The 14,823-nt window shown below is 43.2% G+C and overlaps 1 protein-coding gene across 1 annotated transcript in view; it reads right to left on the bottom strand.

Annotated features, from left to right (window-relative positions):
* Positions 1–14,823, bottom strand: part of CRAMP1 (cramped chromatin regulator homolog 1) — a 95,039-nt gene that overhangs the window by 71,833 nt on the left and 8,383 nt on the right. The window contains exons 3-4 of the mRNA XM_024218996.2: positions 3,383–3,576; positions 2,014–2,167 (exon numbers count right to left, since the gene is read on the bottom strand). Of these exons, the coding sequence (XP_024074764.1) occupies positions 2,014–2,167; positions 3,383–3,576 (348 nt within the window). The remainder of the gene's footprint in view (positions 1–2,013; positions 2,168–3,382; positions 3,577–14,823) is intronic.

The raw sequence follows: 14,823 nt of genomic DNA, 5'->3' as shown, positions 1-14,823 counted from the left end.
CCACCACCACCTGTTCCATACTTTTCCCACTTGTACCCAGCCCCCCCCCCCCGCCCCAAGTTCACACCCGGGCTCCTTCCCAGCAATTTACTTCCCACTCCCTCAGCTCCTCTGTTACCCCTGACTCCCGCAAGCCTTTGCACTGCTTCTGAGGGGTGTGGGAAATAAGGTTCTATATTGTAGTTTAAATGAATTATTACTCGGAGTTCTGTATTAATATGCCTAGTAAAGAATCTATGTCAAAAAATATTTCCTGAATCTTTTTTGTTGTCTGTATTGTTAAACATACTGGCTGACAGGTATTTTGAAATAAATGACCAAAAATAATTAAAACTGGTGTGATTATACTGTGTTATTCTGACAAATAAAATATGCTGAATTTTAAAATATTGTGGGCAGAATTTTTTTTTTTGGTGCAGAATTCCCCCAGGAATACAATGTACAACTAGAATACAGGATCAGTAGAATATGAAAACTAAGGGGACCTGTATTTGCTGCTCAACATAAGAAGCACTCCTGATTAGTTCTTTTGAATGTTAAAAGATATTACATGTTAGGAATTCACACACTTTGCTAGATACATTTTTTTAAGTCCATCATCTAGACAAGGTTACCAGCAAACAGTCCTGGACCCTAGTTTCACCTTTACTAAGTACAGTAACTCCCCACTTAACATCCTCTAGCTTAATGTTGTTTCGATGTTACATCCCTGCTTCATTACAGAACATACTCATTTAAAGTTGTGCAATATTCAGCTATAACGTTGTTTGGCCTGCTTGCTTTGTCCATGGCTGGCAGCCCCCTATCAGTTCCCCTACACCCTCCTCCCAGCACGTCCTGCCCACCAGCAGAGCCCGCGGATCAGCGCCTTCCCCCGCCTCCTGCCTGTGGCAATCAGCTGGTTTGCGGCATTCAGGAGGCAGGGGAGGGAGGAGGAAGCTACGCACCATGTCCTCGCTCCTCCCCCCAGCCTCCTGAACGCCACAAACCAGCTGATTGCTGCAGGCAGGAGGAGCAGGCGCTGATCCGCAGGGTCCGCCGGTGGGCAGGAGGCGATGGGGGGAAGTGGGCGTAGGGGAGCTGATAGGGGGGCTGCCAGTCTGTTTAATACCTGTATTAAATTGCTTGTTTAAAATGTATGTAATGCCTTTTGTCTGGCAAAAAAAGTTTCCCTGGAACCTAACCCCACCCCGTTTACATTAATTCTTATGGGGAAATTGGATTCGCTTAAAGTCACATTTTTCAGGAACATAACTACAATGTTAAGTGAGGAGTTACTGTACATACAAGTCAAGTGAATTCAGAACTCAGTTCGCACTAATTACTATTACAGGTATAAATCACTATTGCCAGTTACTTGGCTATCTGGTTTCCCCACCACTGTCCAACAAGGGGAAAAAGCATACATTGCTTAGGATTCTTGGATTGTCCATTCAGTGAAATAAAGTAACTTAGATGTTTATTGAATGGACAAGTGCAAGAAAAGTTCAACATTTCAGCCATATGTTAGCATGCAGACACTTTGCTTTTTTACTGGATTTTGCTTGACCCAAGAAGTTGGGATCACTGAAGTCATGATTAGCTACAATGCTCTGGCTGTATCAACGAAGTCGAAACCCTTGGAGCAGTGACATCCAGGATATGTTGGAAGAGACATCTCTTTAATCTGGCTTTTTGCTGATTAAAGAGATGTCTATTTATTCGAATATTTATTATTATATGAATATTTATTATAGGTGCGTGGAGTTAGTAACAGGAACGGTCTTGTTTTGTAACCGGCTGTTGGAAAATATTTTGTTTTAAATTTGTAAAAGTGAGCCTACTTGTGGCCATGACAGGTACAGTACAAGGTATTCAGAGATATCTTAATAGTATCAGATATTTATTTTTCTTATCTTCACCATTCCTGTGCTCTGAGACCATATTAAAAGACAGGGCTCGTACTCCCACCAGAACGAATACTTATCCCAGACTCTGAGCTGGTCATGGAATCCACTCCCACTGCATACTCACCATTATCAAAATCAATATATTTAGAGATCTTGTGCCAGGTGCGGTAGTAGAAGTGCCGGACCTGCTCTTTGTTCTTCACCATGCTTGCTGGTTTGCCTTTCTTCTTGTACTTCAGAGCAATGTTGTTCTGAATAGCTTCAAAGTCCTTCCCATGCTGAAAAAGTACAAGATTCAAAACCAATTGAGGAACAAAAAGTGCAGAGGATAAAAAGGATGAGGAATCCCATCTAATGACACAGACTATCATCTTCTGGACTTTATGATCTAGCTAGGGCTTTTCCATTTCTCCTATCCAGTTATAGACCTGGCCAGATCCTGTTTAGGAGTTTAAGACTGTGTGACAGCTGGTGTGTGAGGGTTGTTCTCTGCCAAAGTTGTTATCCATTTCTAACTTCTATAAAACTCCATAATAAAGAGCTGAGGTTATGCTGCCATGTAAAAAAATAATGCAGCACAATTGTATACATTTTGTTTCTGAAGGTTGGGATGGGGGCACCATATGTATTTTTCCCCATTGGAAACAATTTACACTACTTTTAAATTGGCTTTTATTACAGACATTTTGTAAATGAAAAATAAAATACTAATCATCACATGATTTCATTGTCGGGGCTTCTGTGTTCATTATGGAATGCTCACATCTATTAAGTATCAGAGGGGTAGCCGTGTTAGTCTGGATCAGTAAAAAGCAACAGAGAGTCCTGTGGCACCTTTAAGACTAACATGTATTGGAGCATAAGCTTTCGTGGGTGAATACCCACTTCGTCAGACGCCTGACGCTTATGCTCCAATACATCTGTTAGTCTTAAAGGTGCCACAGGACTCTCCACATCTATTAAGAAGTTCCTGCTGAGAATTTAACATTTTGCTTTTTCAGGCAGATGGAATAAAATAGAGAAATGGCCCTAGCATTGCACAGGAATGATGCAACCTTGTCCATTACATCTGGAGACAGGAACTTTATTTTAATAGACAACCTCAAACATGTACAAATTCTATGGACAAGGTAAGAAAATATGAAGTTTGGGGGTTGCATGCATATAGTAAACTGATTTCTTCTTCTAGCTTCACAGTGCCTGATATTATTAAGCAGATAGCTTTGGTTCTGCCTCAGTGCAAGAAGGTGGACTTGACTTCTCAAGGTCCCTTCCAGCCCTACCTTCTTATGATTCTATGGTTCACATGCATTGTGCAGCCAGTTGTGCTCACTTGTATACAGAATATGTGCACTTAAACTAATTTGAAATGTCATCCTCTACAAACTCCCAAATCAAGTTTTCATTTAAACATAGAACCAAGCCAGCCAAGTACGGGCTCCATAAGAAGCACCAGGCCAGCTACCTGCCTTTCTTCTTCCATATACACACACCTCATAAAGTCCCTCGAAGAAGGTATTCTTATCCTCTGTGCTCCATGATTCCCACTGACGTCTGACTTTCTTTCCTTCCTCCTTCTCTCCACCTGAGGTCCCCAGGTTCCTTGCGGCAGTCTTAGAACTCCCAGCAGGAGCGCTGGGAGGAAATCCTGATGTGCTACCAGATGAGGTCCCTCCATTATCTGTCCCTTTAGACAACAAAAGTGAATTTAGAAGCATTGAGAGAGGTCACGTATAAAGGGGAAAAATCCTAGAGAATTCAAAGAAAAATGTCTGATTTCTTGACTGTACCATGTTTTCCAAGGTTTTCACCTGAAACATTAGGCAGATGATGAGTTGCTGAAAGCTATGAAAAGCAGCAGTATGCCTCAGTGTGAGGGTTAGCAGGCAAACACAAGGAAGGTTGGAGTGGGTCAATTATACATCTCCAGAGATATGGAAGATAGGTGAAAGTATCTCTCTTCAGAGGTGCCAGAAGGATGATGCAAGCTGCAGTCCCTATACTGGTATATAATAGAAGTACATATGCCCTGGCACAGCTGAAAAGAACCTAAATACAATGTTGAATACTGATGTGCACATGAGTAATCCACTGAACTGATGGCTACAAGATCTGGCTTTAAAACTCAAACTGCAATATCTCAATTGATTAAAAAAGAAACACTAATAAATGATCACATCATTCAGTGGAGAAGTGTTCTCAGTAATCCCATCTTCTGTACATAAAGCAGCATCTTTGGAGTGTGACAACTCTGAAGTTGTGAGCTGTATCTCAAAGATGAACAAGGCCCATCGTCAACACCCAATCCCATGTTGGTCTGACTGCTCTCCATAAACACAACTGCCTGTCTGGAAGCAGCACCCTTGTCAATTTGTCAACACTCCAAAAGGCAAGATTCAGAGTGTAGCACATTAATTCAGCGGTGTGCGTCCATGTACCGGGGCTAGCATCGATTTCCGGAGCGTTGCACTGTGGGTAGCTATCCCATAGTCTCCCCCGCCCATTGGAATTCTGAGTTGAGATCCCAGTGCCTGATGGGGCAAAAAACATTGTTGCAGGTGGTTCTGGGTACAGCCTCACCCCTCCCTCCATGAAAGCAACGGCAGACAACCATTTCACGCCTTTTATCCTGGGTGAACACTGCCGACTCCATACCACGGCAAGCATGGAGCCCGCTCAGCTCAAGAGAGCAGTCATGAACACTGTAAACACCTCACGCGTTCTCATGCAGTTTATGCTGAGCCAGGACCAGAAAAACGAGGCAAGGAGGAGGCGGCGACAGCAGCGCAGCGACAAGCGTGATGAGGACATGGACACGGACACAGAATTCAAAGCCCCGGTGCTTTGGAGATCATGTTAATGGGGCAGGTTCTAACCGTGGAACGCCGATTCTGGGCCCGGGAAACAAGCACAGACTGGTGGGACCACATAGTGTTGCAGGGGTGGGACGATTCCCAGTGGCTGCGAAACTTTCGCATGCGTAAGGGCACTTTCATGGAACTTTGTGACTTGCTGTCCCCTGCCTTGAAGCGCCAGAATACCAAGATGAGAGCAGCCCTCACAGTTGAGAAGCGAGTGGCGATAGCCCTGTGGAAGCTTGCAACGTCAGACAGCTACCGGTCAGTCGGGAATCAATTTGGAGTGGGCAAATCTACTGTGGGGGCTGCTGTGATACAAGTAGCCAAAGCAATCACTGAGGTGCTGCTACGAAAGGTAGTGACTCTGGGAAATGTGCAGGTCATAGTGGATGGCTTTGCTGCAATGGGATTCCCTAACTGTGGTGGGGGCGATAGATGGAACCCATATCCCTATCTTGGCACCGGAGCACCAGGGTACCCAGTACATAAACCGCAAGGGCTACTTTTCAATGGTGCTGCAAGCACTTGTGGATCACAAGGGACGTTTCACCAACATCAACGTGGGCTGGCCGGGAAGGGTTCATGACGCTCGCGTCTTCAGGAACACTAATCTGTTTAAATGGCTGCAGCAAGGGATTTACTTCCCGGACCAGAAAATAACCGTTGGGGATGTTGAAATGCCAATAGTTATTCTTGGGGACCCAGCCTACCCCTTAATGCCATGGCTCATGAAGCCATACACAGGCAGCCTGGACAGGAGTCAGGAGCTGTTTAACTACAGGCTGAGCAAGTGCAGAATGGTGGTAGAATGTGCATTTGGCCGTTTAAAAGGTCGCTGGCGATCGTTACTGACTCGCTCAGACCTCAGCCAAACCAATATCCCCATTGTTATTTCTGCTTGCTGTGTGCTCCACAATCTCTGTGAAAGTAAGGGGGAGACCTTTATGGCGGGGTGGGAGGCGGAGGCAAATCGCCTGGCTGCTGATTACGCGCAGCCAGACACCAGGGCGATTAGAAGAGCACACCAGGAAGCGCTGTGCATCAGAGAAGCTTTGAAAACCAGTTTCATGACTGGCCAGGCTACAGTGTGAAATTTCTGTTTGTTTCTCCTTCATGAAAACCCGCCCCCTTTATTGACTCATTCTCAGTAAGGAACCCACCCTCCCCCTTCCCCCAGCTTGCTTTCAAAGGAAATAAAATCACTATCATTTAAAAATCATTTATTCTTTATTAATTGATTATAAAAAGAGGGAGAGAACCCGGGTGGGGTTTGGGAGGAGGATCGGCGGGAAGGAAAAGGCCACTAAAAAAAGGTTAAAAAAATGACAGGCTTTTGCTTGGGCTGTCCACTGGGGTGGAATGGGAGGGTGTACGGAGCCTCCCCCCGCGTTCTTACACATCTGGGTGAGGAGGCTATGGAACATGGTGAGGGGGGCGGGGGGTTATACAGGGACTGTAGCGGCACTCTGTAATCCTGCTGCCGTTCCTGAAGCTCCACCAGACGCCGGAGCATGTCTGTTTGCTCACGCAGCAGCCCCAGCGTTGCATCCTGCCTCCTCTGATCTTCCTGCCGCCACCTCTCATCTCGAGCGTCTCTCCTCACGTTGGTCCCTCCTGTCCTCACGTTCACTGGCTTCTTTCCTATACTTTGAAACCGTGTCCTTCCAGTCATTCAGATGAGCTCTTTCACTGCGGGTGGATTCCATGATTTCTGCGAACATCTCGTCTCACGTCTTCTTTTTCCAACGCCTTATCTGAGATAGCCTTCGGGATGGAGGAGGGAGGCTTGAAAAATTTGCAGCTGCTGGGAGGGAAGGAAAAAAGGGAGAGAATTTTTTAAAAATATACATTTTGCAGAACAATGCTTATACTCTTTCACGGTAACCAACACAATTCACATTACATAGCACACGTGATTTCTGTGCAAGGTCGCATTTTGCCTCTTAATATTGAGTGCCTGTGGCTTTGCTGCTAGGGATCACAGACGCAGGTCCGGGCAACAGAATTCGGCTTGCATGCGGCCATGGTAAGCCATTGTCTTTCGGCTTCTGCGCCCTCCTTTCCCACATACCAAGCAAAGCCCGTTGAGTGCTGCGGTTTTCCTGTTAACCTTCAGCAGCAGAAAACAAACTAAACCCCCCCATCCAATTCTTTGGATGATGGCTCTAACCCTCCCCCCACCGCGTGGCTGGTATCAGGGAAGATCCCTGCAGGAACCAAACTAACACCCCCCACCCCGCCATGAATTCTCTGGGATGATCGCTTTACCCCTCCCCACCCCCAACCGCGTGGCTGGTATCAGGGAAGATCCCTGCTAGCCAAATGCGAAAAGCTCTGGGCCAATTCCCCCCCCCCCACCCCCCCGCGCTTGGCTAACTGCAGGGAAGGATTTCTTTTCAGCCACAGGCAAACAGCCCAGTAGGAATGGCCACCTCTGAATGTCCCCTTAATTAAATTCCCGTATTTCAACCAGGTTACCATGAGCGATATCACTCTCCTGAGGATTACACAGCGAGATAAAGAACGGATGTTGCTTGAATGCCAGCAAACACGGGAACCATACGCTGCCAGGCTTTGTCATGCAATGATACCAGATTACTTGCTGCAAGCATGACGTGGTCAAGTGTCCTACCATGGAGGACGGAATAAGGCTGCACTGCCCAGAAACCTTGTGGCAAGGCTTTTGGAGTACCTCCAGGAGAGCTTCATGGAGATGTCCCTGGAGGATTTCCGCTCTATCCCCAGACACGTTAACAGACTTTTCCAGTAGCTGTACTGGCCGCGAATGCATCCCAAGTCCTCAGGGCAAAGTAATCATTAAAAAACGCTTGCTTTTAAAACAAGTTTTATATTTTAAAAAGGTAAACTCACCTGAGGTCCCTTCCATGGGGTCATGGTCTTGGATACTGGCTTGGGAGGGTTGGGAGGGTACTTCAGTCAGGCTGAGAAAAAGATCCTGGCTGTTGGGAAGAATGGAGTGCTGGGTGCTCTCCGCAAGCTCGTCCTCCTCCTCCTCTTCCTCGTCTGCAGAATCCTCAGGTGTAGTTGATGAGATTATCCCCACCTCGGAATCCACGGTCAGAGGTGGGGTAGTGGTGGCGGCCCCCCCCCAGAACTGCATGCAGCTCGGCGTAGAAGCGGTATGTCCGCGGCTCTGACCCGGAGCAACCGTTTGCCTCCTTTGTTTTTTTGATAGGCTTGTCTGAGCTCCTTCACTTTCACGCGGCACTGATCTGAGTCCCTATTGTGGCCTCTCTCTCTCCCCATCATGCCCTTGGAGATTTTTTTCAAAAGTTTTGGCATTTCGTCTTTTCGAACGAAGTTCTGCTAGCACTGAATCCTCTCCCCATATAGCGATCAGATCCAGTACCTCCAGTACGGTCCATGCTGGTGCTCTTTTTCGATTGTCAGCCTGCATGGTTACCTGTGCTGATGAGCTATCTGTGGTCACCTGTGCTCTCCACGCTGGGCAAACAGGAAATAAAATTCAAATGTTCGCAGGGCTTTTCCTGTCTACCTGGCCAGTGCATCCGAGTTCAGATTGCTGTCCAGAGCGGTCACAATGGTGCACTATGGGATAGCTCCCGGAGGCCAATACCATCCAATTGCGGCCACACTAACCCTAATTCGAAATGACAATATTGATTTTGGCGCTACTCCGCTCGTCGGGGTGGAGTACAGCAATCGATTTTAAGAGCCCTTTATTTCAAAATAAATGGCTTCGTTGTGTGGACGGGTGCAGGGTTAATTCGATTTAACGCTGCTAAATCCAAATTAAAGTCATAGTGTAGACCAGGCCCAAGATTTGAAACTATCTTGTCCCCTTATTGGTCCTTTGGGTCAGGTGTCAGCCAGGTTACCTGAGCTTCTTAACCCTTTACAGGTAAAAGGATTTTGGTGCCTCTGGCCAGGAGGGATTTTATAGTATTGTATACAAAAGGGTTGTTACCCTTCCCTTTATAGTTATGACAAGGTAACTTAAAGAAAAATAAAAAGGAAATGATAGGGAAGATGAAAAGAGCTATACTAAGTGCTGCGGCAGCACTGTGACGTGGGCAGCGCAGACACGCTTTATCACTGGGGGAGAGCTCTCCCAGCAATAAAAAAACCCCACCCCAAATGAAGGGTAAAGCATGGTTCCCAGCGATAAAGCGCTGTCTATACTGGAGCTTTTCAGCACTAAAACTTTTGTCACTCAAGGGGGTGGTTTTTCACACCCCTGAAAAACTAAAGTTTTAGCACTGAAAGTGGCAGTGTAGACACAGCCTAAGTCACAGTGCAATAAGGTTCCATATTACCATTATTTCACAATAACAAAAGCCTTTTAGCTTCTGCACTGTTCTGGTATGATTGCTTTGGGTTCTCATGGGCTCTAGAATCCTAGTGGCTTCCTAACTAGTGCCAAAGTAGAAAAAAATTCTCTCCTCTTTCAAGAATCCTAAGTGTATTAATCCCCCACAATTCAGATGTCATTGAAGAGAATTGGAGCTCTTCTCTATTCACCTTAACACAGTGCTTTAGCTAGAAAAACCCTAGATTGACAATCAGTGATAGAATACAGCATAATACTAATTTACAAATCTGACAGTTCTCACAAAAAACATTGCCCCACCCCACTTCTCTCTAAAGATTTTAGAATGTTTACTTACTACATTACATTTAAAAAACACACCATCTTCAATAACATGCTATGAAGCACTAACATTTTAAAATTAGACTACCACTGTCTAAATAGAGATACATTTTGTCACACAACTGCCTCTATTTTAATATCAAACCTGAGTTTAATATATCATAAAACATTACACTTATTACCATTACTCTAGCTAGCTATCACATTTGGTTGAAATGTTGGATACTCATACTATCCTCACACATAGTATTTACTTTTGTGTCATTTTGTATGCCCTGTTTTCCTGTTATTTTAAGGAGAATATGTTGCCTCAATTGGTTTTTATTATTATTGTTTGTGAAATTTTGTGAACTGATGAGTAAGCAATCTACAGTAAAACTTCCAAGCTCTTTGTGTGAATTAGCAAGGTTCTATTATACATATGCTTAGGTTTAAAAATAACGTTTGGAATTAAATATTTGAAAGCAGTTTTTTAAATTTACCTACCAACTCTGGAGTTCAAGATTCTGTGTTCCCCATATAAGAGTTGGGGACATCAGACCCCAATAGCATTGCAACAGAGTGCAGGGAATTGAACTGTTCTAGGTTTATTACGTTGTGCAAGGGAAAGAGAAACCTGAAAGCAAAACTTAGAGGAAAGTGTGACTACTTTTGTTTCAAAACACTAATGGTTACTAATCTGGGGTGCTAAAAATAGTTTTGCTTTATATTTTAAATAAGATAATTTTGATTCAAATGTAACACACAATATTCCAAACTAAATTGTTTTAAAATATTTTGTAAGAAAACTTGCAATTACATATTTTTCTTTTGAGTGTAACTATACAATATTTCATATGAAGTGCATAGTTAACAGCAACAATTTTAAGACTGTTTCTTACGGTCTCCTAGTTTAGACTTGATCTTTCAGCAGAAAATATTACTAGCTTGGGGAGGTGTGTGAACCAAAAGGAGGTTCAGTTTACCAGAAGTAGAGAAAAATCAATTTAATTTTTAAAATACTTTGCAAATAAACAACTTCTCTATCCCCTGACCCTACTCTCGCACATTCATAGATAAGTTTGAAAGATACAGAAACTGTGAAATAAATAAAATCCCCAAAAGGCTAGTATTTTGACATTAAGACGTGATAGCTTTTTAGAGTAAAACCATTCAGCACTGCTAATAGGTGGCTGAGAAGAAAAAAAAACTGGTTTAAAACCAAGAATTGCTTATCAAAAGAGACAGATCTGAAATGTTTTTTCTAATATGTTATTTGAAAATGACATTTCAATCTATCATTACTATAAAGATTTCTCTCAAAGACATAGGTAGAGCCCTGCAAATCTGAGCTATCCGCTTTATATCCACAGATATCCGTGGACCATGTTTGCGGACACAAATTTTGTATCTGCACAGGGCTCTAAACTTAGGGGGAGATCCTGTAGACAATCTATCCCTGGGAATCAAGATCCTAGTCTTCAAACCTCTAGCCAACAAGGGGAATTCAAATCTATCCTCTTTTTGGATACAGTCTCTCCTGCTAATGGCTGTCAGAGTGAACTCTTCCATTAGAGCGAAAAGGAAGTGAGACTCAAACCAGGGAAGTATTCTTTTGAACGCAGTCCTCTTTTTACTTTCTGAACGAATGGTTTTTAGGTGTCCATCTATACTCGATTAATCTCCACAGCCCAAAAGTCAATGGCCAGGCACAGATTTAATCAAGGTTTTTCTACAGGCCGTACAGTATGTTTGGTATCTAAAACTTTCATCCTAAAACATGAAAAGCAAACTTAATGACGTCTAAGCATCTAAAAATTCCAATAAAAATTAAAACTATTTTTCAGAAATTAAATCAGTTTTTTTAAAAAATACTTATCACTTTCATGTTCTGTTTCATGCAAGTGAGGATTCTATTGAGATTTTCTTCCCCATGCGGGTTTTAGAAACTTCATTTAGCTTCTAAATATTATGCTATTTAGTTCAAAGATGCTTCACCCTTCCTTTCTCATCTCATGTTTGGAATAACTAGGCTCTCTGAAACTACAGGTTCCAGTCCTAGAAAGGTCAACTCAGCCCTTTATCTTCTTAAAGTAGATACATTAAATTTCATGCAGTATATCATGCATGATTCTTTTGGGTAAGACCTTAAAACCCAATGTTCTATCAACTCTGCAAAGGCACTAGAACGCTTTTAACTCTTCCTAGGAACAGAAGTTTGCAACAGAGTCTTTTGCAAAATCCTCCTCCCTCATTATTGTGCACAATGCTGTTCACCAGCTGGTTGCCATGATCTACCCTAGTGTGGCTGCATTTCAGTGGGGAAGTGTGGATTATCCCTATCACATAACTTTATAAGTATTTTGGATGGAAGGGACTGAAGAAAATGAAGGTATTCATGCATCATCATCTTTTGCCTTCGGAAATCCAGGATTTAATTTCTCGCTATACTATGTATATATTTTATGCGCACACATGTTGTCGCTAATGAATAATTTGAAACTCAAACAAAGCATTAAAATCAAAAAGCTCCATTGAAGCTCACCATCTGTTACAAAGTTGTTGGATACTGGAAGAGGAATATTTCAAGAATCTCAGTTAGGTGCCTATTCTAAAAAAACATTTATAAAAGGGCCTCGTTGCAGATGAGATACAGAGGCTTTTCTTGATCTGTCCATTGACATCAAGTTACATGAGTCCCAAGACTGGTCATCCCACATGATCATACCTCTGACAATTCCTTCCACTACCCTGCACATGGGAGAAAGAACTCTTGCACAGTAGGTAGAAAGCACTGAGTTTGGAAGCAAGAGTTCTTCGCATTTGGTTCTTGTGCTATTAATTGTAAAGGCAGAAGTTTCTGTACATGCTGATATTTGCAATGACCTGTAAGGTACAAGTCCTAACATAACTACACATATGAACCCTACAACACTGGTGTTTTGGCTCCGTTCACTCATTTTGTTAGTGCAGTGGTCCCTACACATTTATACGCCTGGTAGTACTGGTACATCAGACTTCTGTGACTGGTATTTTGGGTCCCACTGCCTAGCTTCACCATGTCCCTCTGTGCTGGGTCTCTGGGCCTGCCTCTCAATCAATTGTGCAAATTTAAACCTCTATAAATTCTGGACTGTTGATAAAACCTAGTACTTAGCCTGGTAAACAAGTACACATAAATGAAGAGGTCAGAAATCACATTAGGCTGGACAGGACTCAATTTTTAGTATTCCATCTGGCCTTCAGAAAACTGAGCTAGTTTCCTTCTTGTGTGGCTTGAGTTTTATCTTCATGATCATCATGTTCTGACTGTGAGAACCCAGATGTTCTACTTAGAAGCATGAAGACAGGAAATTTGCTTAAAAACTGCACTAAAAAAAATGTAAGGATTGTAATGCAAAAACCTAACATGCACATTAGAAACAATGGAATACCACATACATCAGATACAGTAGATGAGTCAGAGACAACATTGGTGTCTCATAAAGGCTAGTCACGAGGAGTTCTTCCATCCAGGCTCCAGGTACAGCTTAATGTTTGGTCTCCCACACCCCTTTTAGAAGTCAGAAAATTCACAGCTTCACCTGATGGGTCCAGCATACAAAGGGTCACTCTCCAACAGAGAGTTAATCTCCCCTGTACCTGCCTAACTGAACATACATTAGATTAGGCTCCCCTTATCCACATTCTACAGGCCAATATTAAAATGAGTACAGTATGCAAAATGTCATTTTCAAGGGTCACTTGTCAGCGGCCTGCTAAACATCTACCAGGTATATCTGTTGGAAAAGAATGTGGCTTTTACAGTTATTTGCATAGAACAAGGGCAAAATTAAGAGTTAAATATGCTTTTGTCTCCATTTCCTAAAGCATATCTATTGAATACCATCTTTTAAGGCATGTGGAAAGATTCTGTTTGAACAATCTTTTTAGATCTTTTGGCCTTTCATTATAGCAATCAGTAACACTAGGACTGCATATAACTTCTTCAGAAGTGCTTCTTAGCTGAAGGATTGCATTAGAAAGACTATGGTAGAATAGGTTTCAGAGTAGCAGCTGTGTTAGTCTGTATCCGCAAAAAGAACAGGAGTACTTGTGGCACCTTAGAGACTAACAAATTTATTACAGCATAAGCTTTCGTGGATCCGAAGAAGTGGGCTGTAGCCCACGAAAGCTTATGCTCTAATAAATTTGTTAGTCTCTAAGGTACCACAAGTACTCCTGTTCTTTTTATGGTAGAATATTCCTTCTTGGCTCTAGGATTTTATGTGAGCCTTTGAATTAGTTTTTAAACAGTCCAGCACAGTTACATAGCAAAATACTTATCCCTATGGCCCAGGTGCACTTGTGTAAGGTGTAACGGATTAGGTTTCAGAAAGGTTACAAAAACACCCTGCTATGTGCATAGCAATATCTTTCTTGTTGAAAAAGCAACCAAATACAAGACACGTGTTGAAACCTTTTCCTCACTGCTCTCCAAACAAGTAAGTCCCATTGTTAAGCCGCAGTCAACATCCTTTCATTGGCCAGATACAACACAACACACTGCAGTGGAAAAATTAATCTGTCAACCCCACAAAAAGTATGTACTTCAGGAATTCAGTAAAGCATCTTGACCTGTGGGGCAACCCTCCAAAGCTGAAGCCTGGATCTGATTTGCTTTCTGCCCAGAGAGGGAAAAGCAGCTCCAGCTAGGAATAGGATAAAAAGCAAGCATGGCTGATACTTCCATTTGAGTATTTGCCCTGTAATGGGAAAACTAGTGCATAGCCTGTTTGCCTTTTACAGCAAAGGGCATGGGCCTCTCACAAGTATAAGTCTAGGACAGCACTAGCCCCTGGATATGTTCACACACTGTTTTACTACTGACACCTGATGCTTCAAACAAGGCAGTTAAATGGCCAATAAAGATGAAGCCTAATAGTAAGCTTCTTCCATCTCCCCTACACTACATGCACAAATCAGACAGCTGAAGTGTAGCTAAACTTGTTTCATTCTAATTGCTGTCAGGGACCTATACCCAAAAAACATCTTTTGATCGTTCCCCTTTATTCGACATTGGTGAGGCCTCATCTGGAATACTGTGTCCAGTTTTGGGCCCCACACTTTAAGAAGGATGTGGAAAAATTGGAAAGAGTCCAGCGGAGGGCAACAAAAATGATTAGGGGTCTGGAGCACATGACTTATGAGGAGAGGCTGAGGGAACTGGGATTGTTTAGTCTCCAGAAGAGAAGAATGAGGGGGGATTTGATAGCAGCCTTCAACTACCTGAAGGGGGGTTCCAAAGAGGATGGAGCTCGGCTGTTCTCAGTGGTGGCAGATGACAGAACAAGGAGCAATGGTCTCAAGTTGCAGTGGGGGAGGTCCAGGTTGGATATTAGGAAACACTATTTCACTAGGAGGGTGGTGAAGCACTGGAATGCGTTACTAAGGCCTGGTCTACACTACGGGATTAATTCGGATT

This window comes from Terrapene carolina, unplaced genomic scaffold, assembly GCF_002925995.2.
Source record: "Terrapene carolina triunguis isolate 2854851 unplaced genomic scaffold, T_m_triunguis-2.0 Scaffold67, whole genome shotgun sequence".
Classification (NCBI taxonomy): domain Eukaryota; kingdom Metazoa; phylum Chordata; order Testudines; family Emydidae; genus Terrapene; species Terrapene triunguis.
This window is presented reverse-complemented; position numbering and strand designations above follow the sequence as displayed.